This window comes from Delphinapterus leucas, chromosome 3, assembly GCF_059928025.1.
Source record: "Delphinapterus leucas isolate spDelLeu-1000000601 "Yukka" chromosome 3, BTC_Dleu_Yukka2, whole genome shotgun sequence".
NCBI classification, from domain to species: Eukaryota; Metazoa; Chordata; class Mammalia; order Artiodactyla; family Monodontidae; genus Delphinapterus; species Delphinapterus leucas.
The window spans coordinates 66,183,411-66,209,313 of NC_143131.1; the positions used below are offsets into that span (position 1 = coordinate 66,183,411).

A 25,903-nucleotide genomic window follows, 5' to 3' on the forward strand; every position below is an offset into this window, starting at 1 on the left:
GGTCCTCGCTAATGAGGCAGAATTTGACTTGTATACTGAATGACAGGAGAGCTTGCAAAGGCAGAAGCAAGGGTAAGACGAAGGCCTACCTTTTCCCACTGATGGAAACTGTTAAAGTTGATTACTATTTAATAGAATTTAAATTTGGAAAAGGAGGCTGAGAGTTTATTCAGATAGTATCTGTAAAACTGATCTGAGCAAGTAGGTCCCTGAGCAAGGGCACCAATCATTTTTGTTCTAGAAATGAACATCTCTCAGATAAGACAGAGGAACTCCGTAGATGCTCCAACTGGATGCACAACTTTGACATAAGAAAATATAGGAGCCGGCTAAAGGTAACTGAAGGGAGCAGTAATAAAAGGCAGAAAGCTTCCCTCACAGTAACACCTGATGTTAAACCTCATTAGCGCTGAAGAAACTAAGCCTAAACATTCATTAAGAACACAAAAGCTTAGTTACTCTCAAAGGTAGAATTAGCCTGAAAGTCCCAGCAAGTGGACAGGTGATGGAAAACTAAGCATTAAAAGGTAGTGGAAGAGCCAGGAGGAGAACCTTTGAGTGTCAGCTAGGAAAGTGCCCTCCTTATTTATTTTGCCCTCTCAGAGAGACCACCTGGAAAGTGAGTGGCTTCCAAGGATACCATGAGTTCTAAAGAACTGGGCAGTGGTGCCAGCTCAATCCTTTCTTGGTTTGAACTTGAAGAAGCGTGAGCTCTCATCCAGTCAAGAGAGGAGAATAATTCCCAAATAAGAAACTTAAAACACCCCTACCCACTTCACTCTCCCAACAACCCCTCGGAAAAAAATAAAATAAAATAAAATAATAAAATAAATAAATAAATAATCAGGAATGTGGACATGGAGGTAAAACCAGGGAAGTTCCATTTATATTTCAAACAAAAACTTGTGGAGATTCCTAAGTCTCTGCAAACTCCCAGTGTTTGTTTAGTTACTTCCTGTATGTCTCTGTAGCGAATGAAATGAAAACTCTAGACATAAAGAAAGGACTACGCACTGTGGGAGAAAAAAAAACTGACAAAGGAAAATGGGAAGAAAAAGTCAAAGGTAGTCATGGTTTGGAAGATAGAAGGGTATGCAGGTAGGTGGCCTGTGACGGAACAGGTCTCTAGATTTAACTTACAGAAAGCTCCCAATGTTCTTTCACGAGGATACTCCAGGTTAGAGCAAAAAGGAAGTTAGTCTGGTTATGTGGTTACGTGTTGATGAAAATGCATATAGAAATTATGCTCATAATTTCTAATACACATTAAATTAAGATATACTATTGTAAGCAATACAAAAGTCACTTTGTGATAGCTAAAAACATTCCATTTCCTTTCTGTATTTGGGCTTTTGTCCATACCATAATAAAAAATTATAACTTCAGCTCTGAAATATTTTTCTTCATTTTCTCTTTTCATATCTCTCTAAAGGCTAACAAAGAAAGGATGATGATCAGGAAGAGGGATAAGATAAGGTGATAAACAGGATAAGGTAATTATCAAAGGAAAGCAAGAAGAAATATTGACTGGATCACATATAATGTTCCCATGGAAGTGGGGGCACGTAGTTTAGAAACAGCATGCCTGAAGAATGTACATTCTTTCATCAAATATTGAGTACCAATTAAGTACAAGGCATTAGACTACCAAGTTGAACATGATGGATTTTTATAGTCTTCACGTATGCTCACCTCCTTTAGGTATGTGAATTTTTACACTGCTCTTTATTTAACAGGCAAGTCAATACATGCTTGCTAAAACAAAGTTTCAACAAAGAAGGAAGGCGAATATATTGAGATTTCCCTACCTATTAATCTGTTTCAAAAACTTCCGGAAGAAGCCATGGATCATTTAAGTCCACTTAGCTTTCCTCCAAATTTGAATCTACTCTCCCCCCAATCCAATTCATGACTGCTTTCTAAAATGAGATTGTGGCCTATAAAAATCATTCAGGCATTGACATAGCTGGAGTCTCAAAGTCTTGCTTCAAAAACCATAAACAGCTTTTGAATATCTTAGGAACTCAAGATAGTACCTTAACACCAAACACATTTTATTAGTTGCCCTAGGATACAGAGTTCACATTGGACACATCCAGATATAGTAAACAGATTCGGTAAATTTACTGGGATATGGAACACACCACTCATGCCATCTAAGCCAGACTAGCTAGTGTGGTAAGTATTTACCTCTCATTGTATCATATTTTTCCCCATCTTAATGCTTCTCCCTTCCTTTCTATCACTCCTAAATGTATTTCTTTCCAAATTTCTATCCCCAGGCCTCTGTTCTTATTTTACCCCATTCCCTCATTAATTTAACTCACTTTTATAGCTGAACTGTCTTTCGTCCTTCCAAATTCCAGATTTCTGCTAAAAGTATCACAAGTCTCAGTTCATTAGTCACGTTAACTACAAATTATTTAAAAAATTTCTCTCTTCCTCAGTGCTTACAACTAGACAATCTCATCTTTTTAATTCTTCATTTTCATTCTTAATTTTCCATTTCATTTGCCACCATGCTAATTCAAGGGCTTCTCAGCTCACATAAGACTATTAGGATAGCCTCCTCACAGTCTCTTATCTTTAGCCCTTTTCCCTTCTTCAGCTCCTCTTACACAATGCCCTCAGATTAACTGTCCTAAAACAGAATTTACTATTTTTTGAATATGCTTGAAAAAATGACTCTCGAGTGCAGACAGAACAAAGCTTTCATCCAGTATAGTTGGAAAAGTACTCCATGAAAATTTTTGGAAAGCCTGAGTTTTCCAGGTTAAACCTCACTCAGTTTTTAAACAATGGCATGTCATATCCTTTGTGTCTCTGAGTACCGAGTTCCTTATCTAGTAGAATAACTAGGTCAGCCCAAATAAGCAGTTTTCAAACTTTTTTAAAGTTTTTGGATTGTTTTGGATTCTGACACTGTGAATATATAAAAGAGATTTTTAAAAAAAGAAGAAGGTTGCTTATTCAAGCGTTTCACCAAGAGCCCTTGGGAGAGAGTTCTTGAACCCTGCAGGGGTAGAAGGGAGAGAGACGCAGAAATAGCTGTTGTAATGCTGTTGGAACATGATGAAGATGTGAACTAAGGTACCTGCACTGTGATCAGAGAGGAGAAGACATGTGTAAGAAATGCTTAGGCAATGGAATTGACTGGTTTTGATGACCACTTGGCGATAACAAGGGAGCTTAAAAGAGGATTCATTTATGGTATAGGTAACTAGTTCAATCGAGTTTCCATTTAATAAGAAAGAGAAAATAGAAGGAACTGGGAAAAAGTAAAAACTGAGCTGCTCTGGTTAAAAACAGAAAGAGGCCAAGGGCCTTCTGGTAGGATTCTCTCCCTCTCACTCCTAGGCACCATATGGGCCTTCCACTGCACCTCAGGATTCCAGGGAACTCAGCATGAAACCACTGAAAAGGATGATTTCACAGTTTCCTTACAGCTTTAAAATGCTACCATCTGTTAGCTAAGCATTGATCCCGTGTTTGATTTTTCTACTCTGGTCAAACAGCTCTTCTTACCATTCCTTAAACATAGTCTACATTGTTCCAACATCAGCCAGTTTTGAAACATCTCCAAAATAAATTCATGAATTTCATATCTCTAATAGAAAGTTAGAAATGCATGTTATTTTTGAAAGTATATTTCTGTTGTTTATGTTATGATGCTATTGACAACATAATCACAGGCAGTGCAACATCTGCATCAAAAATAGTAAATTAAGGCCTTTCCATCTTTATCTTTCCACATTCACCAGAAATTAGACTTTAATAAAAATGAATACATCAGTGGGAGGAAAGGGGCTTAAGATGAAGTTCCATGAAAATACGTACTTTGAAATATAAATAAGGTCAGACCTGTTTTGTTTCTTTATCTCTTTTCCATATTAGCTTCTTCATTTATTTCTTTATGAATTTCACAATGTCTATATAATGCAGTAAATTATTGTAAGAGATATTTAAGTAAAGTAGAATTCTTTCACAATGCTTTATAGTTTCCTTGATTGTCTCCCTTTATTCATGTTTCGCGTCGAATGACTGAAATGACATATTCCCTACCAAGAAATCTCAGGATCAAAATAAATGGGGAAAATAGCTAATAGTTATTAGCAGTACTTAGATGCCACCCAGAAGCCATCCTAGGCCGACGGACAAGTTGATAAGACACACGTCTCACAGGTAAAGTGGCGAATGTACTTCTTCAAATCAGCACACCTTGCACAAAAACAAAACAAAATAAACAATTTACCTTACACTATAAGGAATATAAGGTGGTTTACACTGTTTATATATGGCAAAAGAAATTAAATTGGATCCTACAGGAAATGAAAACAAGGGTAGAAATAATATGGGAGATAAGAAGAAGGCAAAAAATGAATCTCATTACAGTGGTCCCTAGGTACCCACAGGGGAGTGGTTCCAGGATCCCCGCAGATAGCAAAATCCGCAGATGCTCAAGTCCCTCACATAAAATGCCATAGTGCAGTTAGCTCTCTGTAACCACAGATGTGGAACCTGCAGATACGGAGAGCCGACTGTATGTCCCTACCTGTTGAGCTGAACAACAGCCTATACAGTACTGACTGACAAATGTTAATATATACCTAGGATAGTTTTTATCATCTTAATGAATTTTAAATATAACTTTATTTGTTCCTAGCCTATTAAGAACTCTAGTTTACATAGACTGTTTAGAAAAATTATGGCCCAATGTGAAACTATTCATTCATTTGAGCATTTACTAATTATGTCTCTATATGCCAAAAATTAAATATATATCAAAAGTTATGTGTACTTACTCTCCATATTCTTACCTATTTCGTTCCATATTCTTACATATCTATAAATTTTGACTGGTCTAGCAATATAATGCTATCTCTACATGTACTTTACTATTTGATATTTCAGACTTCTTGAGGAAAGATCTCTTTTGCTAGATAAGCCCATAAGCATAGGGACTATATCTGTTTTGTCCACCACTACATTCCCTAGAGCCATGCCTCCCAAGATAGAAAGCCTCTGCTACCTGCTTTGATCCACTTATGTCTTTACAAGTTGCTGTTTTATCTAAATTTGTTTTAAAATACAAAGTGAATAAAAGTAGTATTAAATTACCTTCCTGCAACTACATATTCAGTTATACTAAAATAAGAAATGATAAACACTTATTAGGTAATATTTTATTTAATCATTCATTTATGTAAACACCAAACATAATTTGAACATCTCATGTCAGGCACCCTGCCAGGTAAAGAGCATGAAAAAGATAAATAAGACAAAGTCTATTCCTTGAAGAAGCTCACAAATTATTAGAGAAAACATTCTATTACAAAAATCTAATATATAGGGATATTCAGGATATACACAGAGGATGTTACAGGATAATGGCAAAGAACGCACCTAACTCTGCAGTAGTTTCTACACAAGTATTGATATTTTCCTAAATAATATGTAATTATCTGTAAAAAAAATCTTCACAACATATAAAAACATTCTTCTCATGTTATTTTATTTACATAATATATGTCTGTTTATATCATTTTTTAAAAAGTATACCATCACTATAAACCTGTAACATAATCCTTTCCAAATGTTACAAACACTGTCTTAGGCAAGAATACAAAAACCAGCCACATGTTATCAACAATTATGACTCAAGCCTATCACTCTACCTGAACATCTGAATGATGTGAAACATTTCCAGCTTCCCAACTAACAGACTACTTCATTCTGTTAACATTTGTTTAACATCTATTACTTGACAGACTCTGGGGAAGAACAGGTCTGATCTTTCCTGCTCTCAAGAGCTCATTGTAATAATGTTATTCCATTACTGTCACACTGCTAAACCAATAATATATTTTGACTCTATCTTTGCTTTAGGACAATTAAGGAATCTTCTCTTCATACCAGAGAACTAAAATTATAATCACTGTATATGTTTTTCATTAAAAGTTTAGTAGTATATGTTGATATTTTTGCTAAATATTTTGGAAATCAGAAATAAATTATTAAATAAAACAACTCATGTTAACCTGTAACAGGAAAAAAATCCAGTAAACATTAACTAGCTCCACATAAAAGCATTGCCTGTGATTTCAGAGTAAAATAAAAACAACAGTAATAGGGAGAAAAGGAAAGCTAGTCCAATAAACTTTACAAGCTAGCAGGTATTATTTCTAATCACTTGAAATGATGGTTTACTTTTTAATGATAATATTGTAATATATAATAATAATTTTATAATTTAGATGAACCTGGTTTTCATTCAGGATAAAAATAACAGGGCCAAGCTAGGTATCCCCCAGCCATATGGCAAAATAATCATCTTATAGTAAAATCTCTCTCTTCTCTTATAAAATAAATTCTTAATTACTAAATTTTCCTCCGTCATTCCTGATCTTATTCTCTCCTCTCCTCTAGAAAATCAACAGGTAGACATACTTCATAGAGTCTGTCATAGCAGAGAAGAAACAAACACAGATTTGTTTGGAGACCATCCCTAGATTTTCTGCCATCAGTTCTTAAGGATGAACCATAACAATGTCTGGAAACACATTAGAACTGACCGTGCATATTCTTTTTCTAAAGTTAATTATTGTAACTGTTTTAAAATCTTGTTATTTTAAAATAAAAAAATACAGAAAGCCATACAAAATAAATTTGTGGCATTATGAAATTTTACAAAGCAAACATATCGTTATTGTAAAGTAACCACCACTGTGGTCAGGAAAAAGAGAACTTTGCCAGCCATCTCAGAAGCCACGGCCATGAGCCCCATCCCAATCATAACCTCTTCCTATCTCTCAGAAGGAACTATTATCCTGACATGTACAGTAATCATTTTCTTGTGATTTTTTATAGCTTTGTCATCCAAAAGTGCATCCCTACATACTATTAATTGCTGATTTCTAAAGGTATAATTATTTTACATTTGGTACTCCATATGGATGCTAAATAGTTAATATCTTTTAAAATATAAATGCAAAGGTCAAAATCATCTTAAATGTTTCCCCTCTTTTTCTTTTTCTCACAATAAATATGAACAGGGTGATTTTTTGAGGAAAAAGATATTAATTAACACTTAACACTTAACAATTAACAATTATTTGGCAAATAAAATAATATGGTGACAAAAATCCATATTCTAAAAAGGCAATGATTAGAAAACAAACCAAAAAAAATTAAAAACCAAAAGCCAAAAATGTTTCTGGAATAATTATTACCAAAAAAGTTATTAGAAATTATAGAATGGCTCAAAATTACATCTATTCAGTTTGTATATCTCTCTTTTAGTATGCGCATTTACCAAAAAGGTCTTTCCTGAGCAGTGCTAAATATGCTTATGAATATAACATGGTTACATGAAAACATATGACCACCTAAAATTTAAATTTTATTTTACTAAAATTTTTATTTTCTAATTTTATTTTATTTATTATTTTTTTTGCGGTACGCAGGCCTCTAACTGTTGTGGACTATCCTGTTGCGGAGCACAGGCTCTGGACGCGCAGGCTCAGTGGCCATGGCTCACAGGCCCAGCCACTCCGCAGCATGTGGGATCTTCCCAGACCGGGGCACAAACCCATGTTCCCTGCGTCGGCAGGCGGACTCTCAAGCACTGCGCCACCAGGGAAGCCCTATTTTCTAATTTTAGAAGAAAGATTAGAACTCACTGTAAGGTGAAATTTAATCTGCTTTAAAGTAACTTTCCTGTATATAAAGTTAACTACAGATATTTGGAAAATACAGAACTATATAGATAAAAATAAAAATCATGCATAGTCCCAGTATCAAAAGATAATCACTTTTAACACTTTAGCCTATTTTTTAATTAAAAGGATTATTCTTAATTTACCTCATTATGCCTCCACTATCTCTTTTTTAAAAAAATGGTTCTGAAGAACCTAGAGGCAAGACAGGAATAAAGACACAGACGTAGAGAATAGACTTGAGGACATGAGGAGGGGGAAGGGTAAACTGGGACGAAGTGAGAGAGTGGCATGGACATATATACACTACCAAATGTAAGATAGATAGCTAGTGGGAAGCAGCCGCATAGCACAGGGAGATCAGCTCGGTGCTTTGTGACCACCTAGAGGGGGGATAGGGAGGGTGGGAGGGAGATGTAAGAGGGAGGAGATATGGGGATATATGTATATGTATAGCTGATTCACTTTGTTATAAAGCAGAAACTAACAAACCATTGTAAAGCAATTATAATTCAATAAAGATATTTAAATATATATATATATATATAAAATGTATAACTGAATCACTTTGCTCTATAGCAGAAATTAACACATTGTACATCAACTATACTTCAATAAAATAAATTTTAAAAAATAAAAGAAAAAAAGTAGTTTATCTTTCATTATCCATTCAATCTCATAGATAAGTGAAGACTAGAAAATAATGAGACTACTTTTTAAACATATCAGAATTTATACATGCAAGTATTTTTTTACTCTGAAGATGCAGCTAGTAAAGAAAATATTTTTCAGAATGGTTCCTTGAGAACTACCTTGAAATTCGGTAGGTATACATACTAATCACTATCTTAGAAATGGTCCCCAGTGGACTCTAATACAGCAATATTACGTGACAGAATTTTACCAAACTCTTATTGTTTGTCCCTGCTTTCTTCCCTGAGTCTTTCAAACTTCCATATTTACACATTAAACTTCCATATTTACACATTAAACATGAATTATGTTGATCATTTTCAGAAACTGTCTACTATTAAGAATTCAGGAAATCCTACCCATGAAAATTACCATAAAAGTTTGCTACAGAAAACAAATGCATTTCTAAAAATCCAATTGCAATATAAGATTCTGTAAGTCAAACTCTATCTTTTCAGCAACCTCCATTTGAAAAAATTTAGAGATGTATTACCATTAAAAATAAATTAACTTAAAGGTATAATAAAAATGCCACCTAAGAAATCAAATCTCTTAAAACTAATGTTTAAGATAAAATTATGAAATATCTGATAAAACATGTACTAATTCATAACAAATTGTAAAATCCAAATACTGACTTTTTTCTAAACTACATTTTCTTAGGACCAAATTACATGGTAAGGGGTTATTCTTCCTATAAAATCTAATTTCACTCCTACCTCTGGTCAATGCTCATTTTCAAAAACCTTGAAATATTTAAGTGGGTTTCTAAAGTGAGTACTCTCTGAAATACTGAAAGCACCTTATGGATGCAAAATGATTACGATTACGATGATGATGATGGCTATGACAACAACAATGATGATTTATCTATGCTTCTAAGAAGGAGATACTAAATTAGTTCAGTGTTCCCTGTAAGATCTCCATGGTGAACAGAAGGCTGCATCTTTCTATACAATGGAATTTTGAAAAAGTACTTATGTAATTAATTTCTTAAGATGTAGATCCACAAACATTATACGTCCTTTACAGCAGAACACTGATACTATCTAATGTCATCTAGTTGTCAAAATCAGTGGTTATTTAAAAAACTTTTCCCATTACTGGCAGGCCAAACCTAGGCACGTCTTTCTTGATGTAAGAGACGGATGAGATGAGTATCTCACTCCAGCCAGAATCCTTACACTCTTCGTGGTTGGATCTCTGCTTTACTTTACAGCCATTACCCAAAGGTGAAAAAGGAGAAGGAGATTGTCCAAATAAATGCCGTGTCCTGGGCCCTGCCTTGTCTGCCTTTTCTGTACTTCTTCTTTATATGCAGCAGCATCTCTTTCACTCACCTTGTCGCCAAGAGCTAGTGTTTAGCACAAAGCAAGCTTTATAAGTACAATCAATATCAGATGAAGTAATCACAAGCCGTCTCACTTTAATCAGTTTGGTATACGTTTAAAGTATTACACAGTTTAGTATACGTTTAAAGTATTAAACAGTATTACAAGATGCCCAAGATTTTCACTTTTCTTAAGTCTGCATACTCTTCCTTGTGCTGTGTTTGGGGTTTTAACTCTTCTGGCTAGTTCCACTCTTCAGACTAAGGCTGAGGTATTTCCTTTGGAAGAACAAGTTCTTTTTCCCTTTTGAGCCCTGGTTCTGGTTTTAAAGGCTGTTTACACAGAATGATGCCTCCCTTCTACCAACTAAACATGTATCCTTCTGGTAAAGTTTAAGGTACTTAAAATCGATATTTCCTCAGGCTCCAGGCCCAATTCCACTTCCTCCACACTAAGGAAACTGGTTTTCCTCCATCCCAAACTCAATCTGCATGTCTTTTATGGTCAGTTCTGCACAGTGTTTTCCCAGCCCCTTCAAAACACAATCTCCTCATTCTTAAATGCTATTTTTCCCTAAAGAAAACCTACTCCCCCGCCACTTTTTGTTTTTTTTTTTTACAATTCTATTTCCTGATGCCATCAACTCTCTAAAATCACATTTACAGTTCTTCTAAAAAAACACTCAATATACATCACCTAGCCAAGGATAGGCCACTGCTCTTCCTTAAGAATTAAAAAAAAAAAATTCACATTTTCATTTTTGCCCAGACTCTTTTGCTCTCTTATCTTGTATTTCCTTTAATTTACAATAAATTTATTTATGGAACTGAATTCAGTGAAGGGGATATTTAGCCTTATGATGTGTAACTAAAAGTTGCAAAAGAGAATAATGTAATATTTCTATATATTTTTAAAATGCTATATGCAGAAGAGGAACTTTTCACTTATAGAATTCTTATAATGAATTTTGTGGAATAATTACTACTTAATTTTTATAAATCTGCAACTTCACAAATCAGGCACACTTAAAGATAAGAAACACCTTTAACATCCTGGAGTTAGGACTACTCTCTTATCCTAAGTTTCTTCAACAAGACTCACAAACCCATTTGTATTTCACTTTTAAAGTGATGAGCCTACTTCCCAAGACAAAAAGAATAATTTCTTAAGTACCAAAGGAAAAAAATGGATGGTCCAATGCATTTTTCAAGAACAGTGGTTAAGAAGAAAACTGACAATATAACTTAGTAAAATTATATAGTAACTTACGTAATCATGGAAGGCTTTTGCTTCACTTGAATGTTCACATGTTTCCCGTCTTTCTGGAGCTGCACAGTAGAGATCCCAAAATACACTAAAAAAGTAATTATGGTAACATTAAGAAAATCATATAATGTCAAATGAGAGATCACAATTCCAAAAATTAGAAGACAAATGTTCTTTACACAAAATGTGTTTTCTTCTTCAGGACAAGTATTTATTTGAAAGATTTAAATACAGACAAGGCTCGTCAGGTAATAATAGGGTATAACCCAGCCATTGTTCAGAAATGCTAAGATTTTTCCAAAATGAAAATTTAATTTAAAAAAATTTAGACTGTTATTCTTAACTGTCTATTTATATGACTTAAACACATGATTGAAATAATTATAATACTTTTCACAACTTCCCCATGAAGAATGAAAAGGTTTTAAAAATACCAATTTAAGCATTAAGGAATTAAAGTGACTTTATTTATAAAAGTGGAATTAATTTTTTCAAGATAATTTTGTCGTCCAATCCCCAGACCAATACCCTACCCTGACCGTTAAGTCACACCTGTCAAATAAATATATTTTCTTAAAATATCCTCTGGTTTTCCCTTGTAATTACAAAGACAGGTTAGTAATTTTGAAAATTAAAAAATTCACACTAACTTTCTTTTTTTCTTCCTACTCAAGAACAATGGGAAAAAGCAAGACGGAACTGGTTGAGAAAAAATAATTATACTGCTTACAAAACATATGGCCCCAGTCATCCTCCCATTTATAAAATTAACAACAAACGTGAGCAAGGGATTAAAAATCAGCAAAGCAAATGGCTGAAAGTACTGGCAATAAACAAAGGTAATTTTACTGATCAACAAGTATTTTTTATTATACATTTCCCACTCTATAGAATTGGAAAGTAGGCTAAGCTGAGTGGTTAACAGCACAAGATTTGGAATAGGACATATTTGAGACAAAAGCTGGCCCTGCCGTTTACTAGCTCTTTTTTTTTTAATCTTTATTGGAGTATAATTGCTTCACAATGTTGTGTTAGTTTCTGCTGTACAACAAAGTGAATCAGCTATATGTATACATATATCCCCATAATCCCCTCCCTCCTGAGACTCCCTCCCACTACTAGCTCAATTTGTTTAAACAGAGAGGAATTTCCTCCTCTATACAATGGGGTTGCTGAGAAAATTAAATTATACAAAATAAACACAGGGTCTTATAGTAAGCATATTATTAATAATATCATCAACACTATAATTAGCTTGCACAAAAGCTTAAAATGCATATATATTGTTAAGGCAGGTCATTGGGCTGAGGGCACAGTTAACAATGGTACAATAAAACTTGGTAAATCAAACTGGTCTCTTTGTTTTGACCCTTGAAGTCTCATTTAACCTGGGTCTCTCTCCTCAGTTAGGATAAAATATTCTGTATGCCTTATAACACAATTAATTCAGTAAAATAAGATTACCCTTAGAGGTGAAAAATATGAAAGATTAAGTACTGGCGTTTATTTCCTTTTAAATTTCTACAATAAGCAAGAAATACAAAGCAAACAATAAAGACCAAATTAATTTAAATAAACTTCAATTCCTTTAGGAGAGTGAAAGCAGTTAGAAGTTGTACCTGACCTCCCTCTATCCCTTTTGGGATAGAAAGTATAAGAATTATACATAGACAAGGATACAGCTTAAAGTTTTCCACTTGGATCAGGTGTGTTATGAATTACAGTATATTACAATTATTCTCATTTTCATGTTCTTAAGGAACTTAAAAGTTCTTAAAACCAAAATTTTATAATGGTTGTCTTTAAACTGTATTTAGTTTAATCACAGAATATTATATGCAATATTATGACAATGTTTCTCTTTATGGATTTAATAGAAGGTCAAAAATTTGCAAGAGCCAGATTAAGGATAATAAACCAAATTACTAAAGCAGATAACTTTATATATCGTATTTCTAACAATCCTACGTTACCTATACATTTTTTTCCTTGAATAAAGGTAAAGAAATATATCCTTTTAAACTCATTTATCCAAGGGAGAAATACACGGTTCTACAATAATAGAGACATCAATACTCTACTCTCAATAATGGACAGAACAAGCAGACAGAACACAAGCAAGGAAATAAAGGGCTTAAATGGCACAATAAACCAACTACATCTAATAGACATATACCGAACACTCTAACCAACAAAAAGCATACATGTTCTTCTAAAGTTCACATGGGACATTTTCCAGGATAGATCACATGTTAGGGCACAAATTAAGTCTCAACAGACTTAAAAAGATAGATATCATACAAAGTATGTTCTCTGACCACAATGGGATAAAGTTAGAAATCAATAACAGAAGGAAAACAGAAAAATTCACAAATTTGTGGAAATTAAACAACACACCCCCATGGGTCAAAGAAGAAATCAGAAGGAAAGAAGCTAGCAGAAGGAGATAATAAAGATTCAACCAGAGATAAATGAAATAAAGAATTTAAAAAAAGAAAATTATTAAACCAAAAGTTGGTTCTTTGAAAAGATCAACGAACTTGAAAAACCATTAGCTAATAGACTAAGAAAAAAGAAAGAAGACTCTAATTATTATAAGAAAAAAGAAAGAAGACTCTAATTATTAAAGATTCCACAAAAAACTGTTAGAACTAATAAATGAATTCAGTAAAGTTGCAGGATAAAAAAATCAATATACAAAAGTCTGTTGTAATTTGTGATGTTTGTTTTTGTGAATCTACACTAACAATGAACTATTATAGAAATTAAGAAACAATCCCATTTACAAATACATCCAAAAGAAAAAAATACCTAGGAATATATTTAGCCATGGAGGTGAAAGAGCAATACACTGAAAACTATAAGACATTGATGAAAGAAATTGAAGAAGAAATTTAAAAAAACTGAAAGATTTTCCATGCCACGGATTGGAAGAATTAATATTGTTAAAATGTCCACACTACCCAAAGCAATCTACAGATTCAATTCAATCCCTATCAAAATTCCAATGGCATTTTTCACAGGAAAAATAACCTTAAAATTTGTATGGAACCACAAAAGACCCTGAATAGCTGAAGCAATCTTGAGAAAGAATAATAAAGCTGGAGACTTCCCAATTCCAAACTATACTATAAAGTTATAGTAATCAACAAATACAGACTTCCTCTCTGTACAACTTGACATGCTGGAGGCCCAGGAGCTTTTCAATTTCTCTAATCCAAAGCCTGAAACCAAAACACTATCCTTGAAATTGTGGTAGATTGATATTCATGAATAATGCTTTAGATTTACAGTCTCTTTATTCCTAAGCAGAAACAAGCGAAAAATCTCTATTTTAGAAATGAAGAAGATAGAGACTAAATACAGAGAAGCAAAACTTGCACAGTACTGAAATCTTTGTTCTTGTATCATTTTTTATTATTAAAATTTCCCCACCTAAGTTAAAAGAAAACACAGGATTCCCAGGTTGAGGATCTCATCCAAATACTTTTTTCCTTCTATCCTGAGGATGTGAGTCAAAGTGACTAGCTAGCTTTCAATTTCTCTAGGGAACATAGAAAGCAAAATGGTTGTCAGAGAAGTCTACAAGGGTGGGTAAACATGTCAGATGTGTCCCAGAAGATGGGATGCTAACGTAATTATATAACCTTCATGCCACTGGCAAGATCTAGAATTCTATGAAAATAAAAATTAAAAGAAGAAGCAAAAAAAACCCTGGGGAAGACATTTTTTTCTGAGGAGCAAGTCATGTTATTATAAGTTCAAGTCTTAAGATAACTAAGGAAGTTATTTCTTGTTGACTGTCCAAAAAATACATTATCAATTAATGTTAGCTACTCTTAACCTATATTGAAGAAAACTATCCATTTGTAACGCTCCGGAGGGTGGTGAAATGTACATGTACCTGCTCATCACCTTAGAACTTCCACATACCTGTGCTTGTATCATTCCTTAGCACTGCTTAATACTTTCTAAAATGTAAGCATTAAATTTTGCCCCACTATCATAAAATTCTCACATAATCCTGGAATAGTAACAAATTCATATTTTAAAGTATCATCAAAATAGCTTACATTTAATAAGTATGTGCTAAATTCAAGCATCATATACTAAACATTTTCCATCATTTAATCCTCCTATTATTTTCCCATTTTATAGATAAGGGAACTGAGACTTCAAAAGGTTAAATAATTTACCTAAGTGGCACACAAGTGGCCACACAAGTGCCACACAAATGGCAGAGCTGGGCTCAAACTTTTTATCTTACATTGTTTTGCCTCTAATGTGAGTGTGGTATTAAAAATTCTTATTTCAAAGATGCCTTATATTCTGATTATGGGCAGGTTTATACAGCTCTGGCACTGTGAACACCATCAGATGTTACAAGAGTGTGGTAGATAGATGCCTGTCCTGGATGAGACAGCAAACACTTTGTTATCCTACCTTCCACCCCTGTACTCCAACTCATTTCCTGAGTAACCTATGGCAACCACCTCCTCACCCTACACAAGCTGCCAGTGATCCATGGATGCCTCAAGACAGACTGGACTCAGAAAAGACAACTTTTCTGAGTCATTTGTATCTATTGTCTGGAATTAGCCACTCATGATGCTCAAAAGGGGGCTGTAATTAGTGTCTTATTAATAGTGGGCCACTAAATTCTGCTCCCTTTAAGAAATAATATCTGTTACTGAGATGAGTACTGGTTACAATTCAGAAAACTTTAATCCTGAGTTTGATCTTGAGCAAATACTTTTGTTCCTTAGTTTTTTTATGTAAAGAGAAAATATCTGTTATGTATTTTACAGACTTTTGTGCAGATACAAAGATGATTTGCACTAAAGTACTTTTAAAATAAGTATGAAGGTATTAAAAGTATTCTAGAAAAGTCTCATAGAGTTATTATGGCCAGAAAGAAAGTTTTCTTATTAAGTAAAATTTGCCTCAATTTCCTTTCTAATCCTTTGCATTTAATGGAAGATTCCATCAGTTTTTTTTTTTTACAATGTCTTCTCCCCACCAAATCTTCCTCTGTATTCCACATTCCTTTCCTAGTCTCCCAGACACATTTCGCTTCTCCCCTACAGCCTGACCACCTGTGTTCTTTGCTTTCTCTCTTGCTAATACTATTTATTCCCTTATCACTGTGATTATACTCTTCTTCTATCTTAGTTGTTGCCTACATTGTCTTATACTGATGTTTAGTTTAACTTAATTCAAGTAAATAATTAGCTACGCCATGCCTATTACAGGCAAGAACTAATGGGTAAGAAGTAGTCTACCAATTACAAATATTATACCATTCTAGTAAGCCTGCTGACTAATTCCAATGCTATTATTTTCACATAAGTATTTGGTTATTCTTAGCTATACCTGATGGCATCGTTAGATTCTAAAATCATTACAGTGCTAGCGTGCTGCAAGATTTGACTTTCCACTGCCAAGTGACAGAAACTGGATTCTCGTGATAATCTTAGTTATTAGTTTATTTTCTCTGCAATGTTATACATATTTAATTACGGGATATAAATACATGAGCCCAAAGTTACTTCAAAAGGTGTTTTACATATAATATTAAATAAAACTGAGTCACAGTTTCTGCCATTAAAACTTTAAATAGGAAGTTTCAAAAAGTGTGTATCTTTGAATTACATAAATCTAAAAGGACATTCATTTCAGAGGAAAGAAGTTTCTTGGCATTTTTATTTCTGAAATTCATGGAAGAGAGTTGGGAACTTTTATTAAAGCATACTAAGAGGAAATACGCTTTCAAGAGGGATTTGATCAAGGTAAATGCAATGAACACAGGAGGGAGGCCTAAGAAATATAACAGCACTGCGGCATGGTGCAAACTGGGAAAGAAGAAAATAAATGATAAGGGAAATCATATCAAAAACAGGAAAAACAGCTCCAGAAAGTAAAATCACACACTTTCCTCTATCCCATACTAAAAGGAGAAATTCCCCTCCTCCTCTCTCTCCAAGGCCTTTGCCCCTCATCTCTCCTGTAGTTTACTCTGTATTTTTGTGCATGTTTATTGCTCTTTTCACCTCAATCTATATACATGGTCAAATCTATTCAATTTTAAAAATAAAAACATTAGGTCCTGTTCCATTGTTAATCCTGAAACTACTACACACATCACCGCACACTTCCACTACTCTCCATAAACCTGGAGCTAGAAAAATGAAATACAACAGCCTTCTAAATTTCACTTTCACTACTCCACTGAAACTGTTCTCCCCAAGACCACCAAAGTTCACTTTACTTCCCGATTCAGGAAAATACTTGTTGTTGTTTTTTTGTTTTTTTTTACTTTTACCTGCTGCAGATTTAATCTCTCCTTTGAATGCCTTTTCTGGTTCCCATACATTATTCTTTCCTGATTACCCTCCTTCCTCTCTAAGTATTTTCTTTTGAGGCTCCTCTTTATCCACCTACACTTAAAGGTTGACTTTCCCCAGAGTCCCAACCCCAGGCCCTGCTCTTACTTGTTACACTGGCAGTTTCACCCATGAACACTCTTCACTACAGTATAGTCTATGCTGATAATTCCCAAACCATTATGGGCCTGTCTCAGACCTACAGATCCAGAGCTCTGACTGTATAGGGCATCTCTCTCTGAATGTGACATAGGCATCTCAAAATTTAATCTGTCAGAGCTAAATCATGGTCTTTTTTCCAAAGCCTGTTGCTCGCTCTATACTCCCTCACTCAATCAATGGCATCAGTGTTCATCCCACCATCCAAATCTAAAACTTGGCAACTTCTTCATTCACCTCCAATCTATTCCACTCAGTGTTCACTCTCTGGGGTCCATCACCTAATAACCTTTCAACTGGACAATAACAACTGCCCTGTAAACTAGACTCTGCCTCTGCTCTCAATCCTCTTCAATCCATGTCTATGGTAATGCCAAGTATCTAAAAGCACAAAGCTAATCATGTCATATACCTTGTTTAAAATTTTTGAGTTCTAGTCCAAAGTCCTTGATGCACTCCAGGACTTCATAGTCTGACCCCTGCCTTTGTTTCTAGCCTTATATTCTATCACTTCATAGTACTGCATCTACAATTCAACTGATCCAAGATACCTGCCTTTCTTTGAATGCATGAGGATCACTTTTAAGATTTCATGCTAACCATTCCTTGCCCTAAATACCCTTTTCTCACTCAACTTACAAATCAGCTCAGATTCACTTTCCCTGTGTAGCCTTTCCTACCTCTCCCAAGCTGATGTAAGTATTCCTCCTGTATTGCTATTATAACCAGTACATACCTCAGTTATAATACTATTAATTGTTTATCTCTCCTACTAATTAGTTCCTTGAAGGCAACATAATTTTGCATAGTAAATATTTGGTGAAAAGGCTTAAACAACAGGAAAACTCCACTTGCAAATATTCTATAAAAGACAGAAGTGAGGGCTTCCCTGGTGGTGCAGTGGTTGAGAGTCTGCCTGCCGATGCAGGAGACACAGGTTCGTGCCCCAGTTCGGGAAGATCCCACATGCCGCGGAGTGGCTGGGCCTGTGAGCCATGGCCGCTGAGCCTGCGGGTCCGGAGCCTGTGCTCCATAGCGGGAGAGGCCACAACAGTGAGAGGCCCATGTACCGCAAAAAAAAAAAAAAAAAAAAAAAAAAAGATAATACATCAATGGGACAGAAAAGAGAGCCCACAAATAGTCCCATATAAATATAGTCAACTGATCTCTGACAAAGGAACAAAGGCAATACAATGGAGCAAAGATAGTCATTTCAACAAATGATACTGCAACAACTAGACAACACCCCATGCAAAAAAAAAAAAAAAAAAAGAATGTAGACACTAGAAATTCTTCACAAAAATTAACTCGAAATGGATCACAGACCTAGATGTAAGGTATAAAACAATAAAACTCCTAGAAGTTAACTTACAAGAAAACCAAGATAACCTTGAGTATGGCAATGATTTTTTAGGTATAACATTAAAGGCACAATACATAAAAGAAATAATTGATAAACTAGGTTTTGTTAAAATTTAAAACTTCTGTTCTGCAAAGGGCAATGTCAAGATAATGAGAAGACGAGCCACAGACTAGGAGAAAATATATGCAAAACACACATCTGATAAAAGACTGTTATTCAAAATACATAAAGAACTCTTAAAACTCAACAATAAGAAAAAAAACAACTCAATTAAAAAATGGGCCAAAGACCTTAACAGATACCTCACTAAAAAAGATACACAGATGACAAATAAGCATATGAAAAGATGCTCCATGTCATATGTCATCAGGGAAATGCAAATTAATACAATGAGATACCACTACACACCTATTAGAATTGCCAAAATCTGGAACACTGATAGCAACAAATGCTAGCCAGGATGTGGAGCAACAGAAACTCTCATTTGTTGCTGGTGGGAATGAAAAATGGTACAACCTGTCTAGAAGACAGTTTGGCAGCTTCTTACAAAACTAAACATATTATTAGCATATGATCCAGCAATTACACTCTTTGATATATACCCAAAGGAACTAAAAATGTATGACTACATAAAAACCTACACGTGGATGTTTATAACAGCTTTTTTCATAATTGCCAAGCTTGGAAGCAACCAAGATGTCCTTCAGTAGGTGAATGAATAATTAAACCATGGTACATCCAGACAATGGAATATTATTCAGCACTAAAAGAAAAGAGCTATCAAGCCATGGAGAAACTTTAAATGCATATAACTTGGTGAAAAAATCCAATCTGAAAAGGCCACATACTGTATGATTTCAACTAAATGACATTCTGGAAAAGGCAAAACTATGGAGACAATAAAAGGATCAGTGAGTACCAGGGGTGGAGGGTGGGTAGGGAGGGATGAAGAGGCAGAGTGTAGAATTTTAGGACAGTGAAAATACTCTGTATATTACTATAATTGTGGATACATGTCATTATACATTTGTTCAAACCCACAGAATGTACAACACCAAAAATGAACTGTAATGCAAATTATGGACTTTGAGTGATTTACTGTGTTAATGTAGGTTCATCAATTACAACAATGTACCACCATGGTGGGGAATGTTGATAATGGGAAGGCTATATATGTGTGGAAGCAGGAGGTATAAGGAAAATCTCTACCTTCCCCTCAGTTTTGTTGTGAACCTACTGAAAACTACTCTAAAAGATAAATAAAGTCTTAATTTAAAAAAAAATCAAAGGGACCACTGAAACAGCTGAAAAAAAAAGTCAGGCCTCTGCTGGATTTAAGGCTCACAGTCATGGCTGGCTACACACAATGATCAGGAAAGCTTAGGATCTGCGCAGTTTCCTGGAAGAGGGGATCCACAGCTTTTCATCAGTTCTCAGAGGACCCCATGACTTCAAAATTATTAAGAATCACTGATTTATATCGATAAAGTAGGCACCTCAAAAGGTACGTTAGTATTGATAGTTTTAGGGAAGAACATTAAAAACACTGAAAATAATGTACCTTTTGCATGTGCTAGATTTAAATTAAAATAAATATGGTCTAAAAATATTTATGCTCATTATTTACAATTTCTTTGATATCTCTAAGTAAAAATTTCTTAAAATACCAAAACCACAGAGGAAGAGTTCCCCTGAATCTAACAGCCATAGAAAAAGGAAGGGCAATAGCAGATTTAAGAGCTATACCTTCTGATAGCAAAGACCAAAAACACTGAAGTCTGGTGGAAGCAAAAAGCCAAAGTATTCAGTGAGTTTTTATCAACCATTTACAGTACGAGGATAGGTTAAATTCATGAGGAAGGGAGTAAAACAGAAATAGGTGCAAGAAATAGAATTAATTCTATAATGAAAAACTTAAAATCCTCATTTTGTTAACCCACTAATCCAATAGGGACAGACTTCTAAAGTGGTTTCTTTGCCACTTTGCAGACCTAATAGGAAACATACAAAATATAACGGTGTCAACAAGTGGGAAACTCAACTACATTCAGCAAATAATTAAGCGTTTCTAGTCTAGATCTAGATATCATAAATACAGACTATGTAAAATGAAAAACTGACTTTTATACCACTATATGTTACAAGAGGTCAGTCTTAAACCCCAGGAAAACAGCACAATGACACTGCTTAACTGCAATGAACCGTTGTTCCAAATAAAGGAACAACTCTGAACCAAAGGACTGCACCTGTTCCTGCCATACGTATGTGAGACAAACAAGGGAAACCCACAACCACAACTGACCAAGTGTGGTTCTATTCACCATGGAACTTCTAGTAAAGCACGTTTTCAGGAGAGAGATTAAAAAGATGATGGCATGAAGTAACGGACCAAGGAAACCACGTGCACGGCACTAGAAGAGAGCTTTTGTTTTTTCTTTTGAATAAGATGTTGAGAGATGAATGTATAAAGTACTGAACAGGAAATGCTCCTAACTGAAGAAATTTTTTTAAAATGAAAGAAAAAGAAAAGCCTAGCTTGTCCATTTGAATACCTAGACTAACAAATACTGCTGTAGAAAAGTCACATACCTGGGCATACTTGTACCACAATAAAATTTATAAGTTCTGATATCAGCTGGGCCTTTAATACTGACTGACCATCTTTGTGTACATTCCTAGTCAGTTCTAGCTCTGAGTCTATACAGAATTATTTCAAACTTTTTTGGACTATTCTCTCTCTTAAAAATTTACCACCATCACCACCACTACCTTCAGTAGCCTCGGGTTTAGATGAGGTCACATGGGTGGGGCCCTCATGGGCAATTAGTGCCCTTATAAAAAGAGACACCAGAAAGCTAGTTAGTTAGCTAGCACATGCTTGGTCTTTCTCTCTCATTCTCTGTTATGTGCTCGCTCTCTCTTTCCCTGTCTCTCTCTCTCTCTGTCTCTCTGTCTCTCTCTCTCTCTCTCTGCCATGTGGGGACACAGTAAGAAGGCAGCCATCTACAAGCCAGGAAGAGAGTTCTCACCAGAAACAGACCATGCTCAGCAGCTTGATCTTGGATTTCTAGCCTCCAGAACTGTGTGAAAATAAATTTCTGTTGTTTAAGCCACCCAGTCTATGGTATTTTATTATGGTAGCCAGAGCTGACTAATACAATATCATACTTAGAGCTGGAGATTCCACACACTGGTCACAATTCCAGCTTGATTTAATAGAAGTATCTTTAAGTTAAATAACATTAATGCTGGTTTTGAGTTTATTTGTTTTTTATTTTTCTAAGTGCTACCTTTCAGAAAATAATTGTAGAAAATGATAAAGTATAAGTGAGAGGCATGAAATCATAAACAGGTACAGTGCAGGCCTACTGAAATGCATCATCAATCTAGTGAAAATGGAATTAAAGATACTTACCACCACCAAGAATGTAAGAATCCTGGTGGTTCCCCCAATGTGATGTTTTTTTCCCATCTTATCTAAAATGAATAAAAGAGATATTAAATACTTTCCTAATAATACTTCTCACACATATTATAAAGCAATATTTTTCCATTTAAAATATTATGATAATATATAAGATTTTCATGTTATTCTTTACTCAAGTTTTAAAAATACTCATTTTATATTGTGATTTGCTGACTGGATAGTTTGAGAGAAGATGCCACCATTATTTTCCTGAATTTGCTTCCCATTGTGCCATAATTTCAGAAGATATTTCAGGATCTTAAGGCACATGAAAATCACCATTATTAACACCAACATGAAAATCAGTTATCACCACTAACCCAGAAATTTGCAAGAGACTGGGCTTAATATGTAGACTCTAAATTATACTCTAAGGATTGAATTTTTTAATAAGTTCCTTATTTGAGGGGATGGGAGTAAGAAGGCATATGACTTTCATAAGAATTTTTAAAAGATGGTGACATAAAACTTTCCAATTATTTATATTTCAGAGGAGTTGGAGTTCACTATAATAAAGATTTAAAACAAGGTCAATATTATCAAAATTACAAGTTCTGACTAAATGCTTTTACAAATTAAATTTAAAAACTGGAAAGCTGTGTGGGTGCTTATACAGTGCCTTTTTTAAGCATTGGATCACAGTCAACAGAAAGGATAAAAATCTTTGCATTCAGGGAGATAATAATTTAGTAAGGAAGATAGATCATAAACAAGCAAACAAACAAAAATAGGAAATTGTATTTACATTAGAAATAGAAGGTGACAAATGCTGTGGAGGAAAACAAAACAATGAAGGAGGATAAAGAGAAAAGGTAAATGTAAGTTATAATTTTAGCTAAGGTGATCCAGCTTTGAAAACAAACAATCCTTATGTATAAGTATATCCTGTAGTTTTTAAATAATTAAAAATATTTAACAATACTCCAATCAATAAAATGTGCCCACAGGCCCTTAACACTACTAGGAAGTAAACAACTATAATTATAGATTTCAAAAAATTCAAGGAATCCTTTCTATCACTTACTATGGAAGAAGTTATCCCAAAAGGATAAAAACCAAAAACATTTAAAAATAAAAACTCAAGAAGTGGCCCTAAATGTAAAAAAAAAAAAAAATCAAAACCTCTCTAAGGAAGAGATGCAAAACTTAAGTGCAATTAAAATAACTGAAACTGATTACATGTTTAGAGTTCATATGTACACAAAATATAAACCACTGGGAACCTTGACATAGACAAGTAATTTGCTCTCAAAAAACAAACGAACTTTCTAAAGATTAGAAAATTATATATGTGATAACCAGTTTTAAAAAGAGCTAAAAGGGGGCTTCCCTGGTGGCGCAGTGGTTGAGAGTCCGCCTGCCGATGCAGGGGACACGGGTTCGTGCCCCGGTCTGGGAAGATCCCACATGCCGCGGAGCGGCTGGGCCCGTGAGCCATGGCCACTTAGCCTGCGCGTCCGGAGCCTGTGCTCCGCAATGGGAGAGGCCACAACAGTGAGAGGCCCGCGTACCGCAAAAAAAAAAAAAAAAAACGCTAAAAGGTGAACTCTAGCAATTAATGAACTTGAATTTATAAAGTCTAAATGTGATCTATGAACCAGAACATGTTATATAAATGTAAGCCAGATCCTAGCTTGAATTCTCCTAAGCAGTAACACTCAAAAAAAATTTTTAATCTATACTACCTTTTATCCGATAATTTCAGTTGATCAATATTCTATCTTTTTGGTTCATGAAAAAATAAGGAATGGTACTTAATGAATGTTATGAGAAATAAAACTCTGATGTCCTGCTAAAGTTATAATTTAGTCAGAAATCTGTGTCTCATCTTTCTCTCAATCCTTTCTCTTACCATTTTTTCACTAGTCTTCTTGAAAGGGCATAATAACGGACCTCACAGATGTGCCCCAGACACACTAATATTCCTAACCCCTGGAACCATCCTAAGCATATAAACAGTAAGTTTTTTAAAGTAGTGTCCTTATGTTTCATCTCAGTTCATCTTGACTTTACATAATACAACTGTGAAATAATTAAAAGGAGAATGTGAGATGACTTATGAAGAGTCAAAATAGCATGACTAGCTCTCAGTGCCAGACTGTGCTGGAGGTTGGATTAGACTCACAGTCTAAATGAGTCCCACTGCACCACATCAGCTACTAAGCAGTCTCCTTCCTGCACCTTCACAACTTCCACAACCAATCATCAGCTATTTCAGGAGATAAGGTACTCTAGGAAAATAACTATAAGATTTATATTTGATATGGTCTTTCACAAGAGGAAGTCTGAAGGTAATGCATCTGTATTTTAAACAGTATTACATCTTACTATTCCTAAGAGAAATTCAAAATGTTTCACATACATCATCTTTTTCATCCTCAAACATTCTTTACTATATCATAAGTAAAGTTCATCTTTCTCACTTAAATTGCAAGTCTGTGGCAGAAACAGCTAAAACTTTGGTCCATCATACTGAAGTTAACACAAAACTCAGTTATTCAATGAACAACAACTAACGTTTTAGGTATTTGCAAAGAAGAGATGGTTATACATAGGAATATGTTTCCATAGTGAATGGTATTTTTTGCCTCCAAACTAATTACTACTCTAGATATTACTTGTTTAGAGAAAGCATGAGATGATGCTCAAGAAAACAGAACCTGATCTATAGAAAACTTTGGCACATTTAACTGCAGCATTTTTAGAAACAATGAAAATTAGAAACAACCTGAAAAACATTCACCAATAGTGAATGTAAAATAAATTTTGGTGCTTAAATACTACAGAACAGTGTGTAATCATTAAAATGAATAAGATATATCTACATGGAAAAAGAGCCATGCTATATTGGTTTTTCAAGCTGGAGATTACAAAAGGTTGGAGAACAAATACAGATAGTATAAAACCTTTCCTCTTTAAAAAAAATGTGTGAATATGTACGTGTACATTTGGGTGTATGCATATTAAAAATGACACCAAACTTACAACTATTATCGCTGGAAAAAGCTAAAGGAAGACTTTCATTTTAAAATCATATTCACATCCACATATGTAGTTTAATTTTTTTAGCAAACGTGTATTAATGATGGATGAGGTTGAGGAATAGCCAGAAAATACTTCTAAATGTCAACAGTCATTTTAGAAACAATTCTTCTGCTATTTATGAAGAGGCATTTTCTGTTGTACTGAGTTTCATGGGCTTCAGGCTTGTTTAGGTGTTTCAGCGGCATCTATGCAAACAATCTCTCTCTCTTTATTCTATTTTTCCTTCTTGCATTATTCCAGGCCCAATGTGTAGTCCCTAGTCCTTAGGCTTTTTGCTGTTTAATCATCCACCTCCCTTCCTTCCGACATTAGTCCAGCTAAAGGCCACACTCTTCTGCCACCTTGTAAACCCCAAGGACAATTCCCACTGCCATACTCTGCATCTGAGGGCCTTGTCTGCAATTATGCAGTGTCTCTATCATATGATCTAGTGTTTTCAGCATTTCTATGTAAATGCACAGCCAAACATTGAATCATGAATG

At 34.6% G+C, this 25,903-nt stretch overlaps 1 protein-coding gene across 9 annotated transcripts in view; it reads right to left on the reverse strand.

The window, feature by feature from the left end:
• SSBP2 (single stranded DNA binding protein 2) overlaps window positions 1–25,903 on the reverse strand; it is a 297,817-nt gene that overhangs the window by 190,536 nt on the left and 81,378 nt on the right. For all 9 annotated transcript variants that reach the window (XM_089909089.1, XM_089909088.1, XM_089909086.1 and 6 more), the window contains 2 exons: window positions 22,326–22,387; window positions 11,009–11,093 (listed from right to left, as the gene is read on the reverse strand). In XM_089909089.1, coding sequence (XP_089765215.1) covers window positions 11,009–11,093; window positions 22,326–22,387 — 147 coding nt within the window. The remainder of the gene's footprint in view (window positions 1–11,008; window positions 11,094–22,325; window positions 22,388–25,903) is intronic.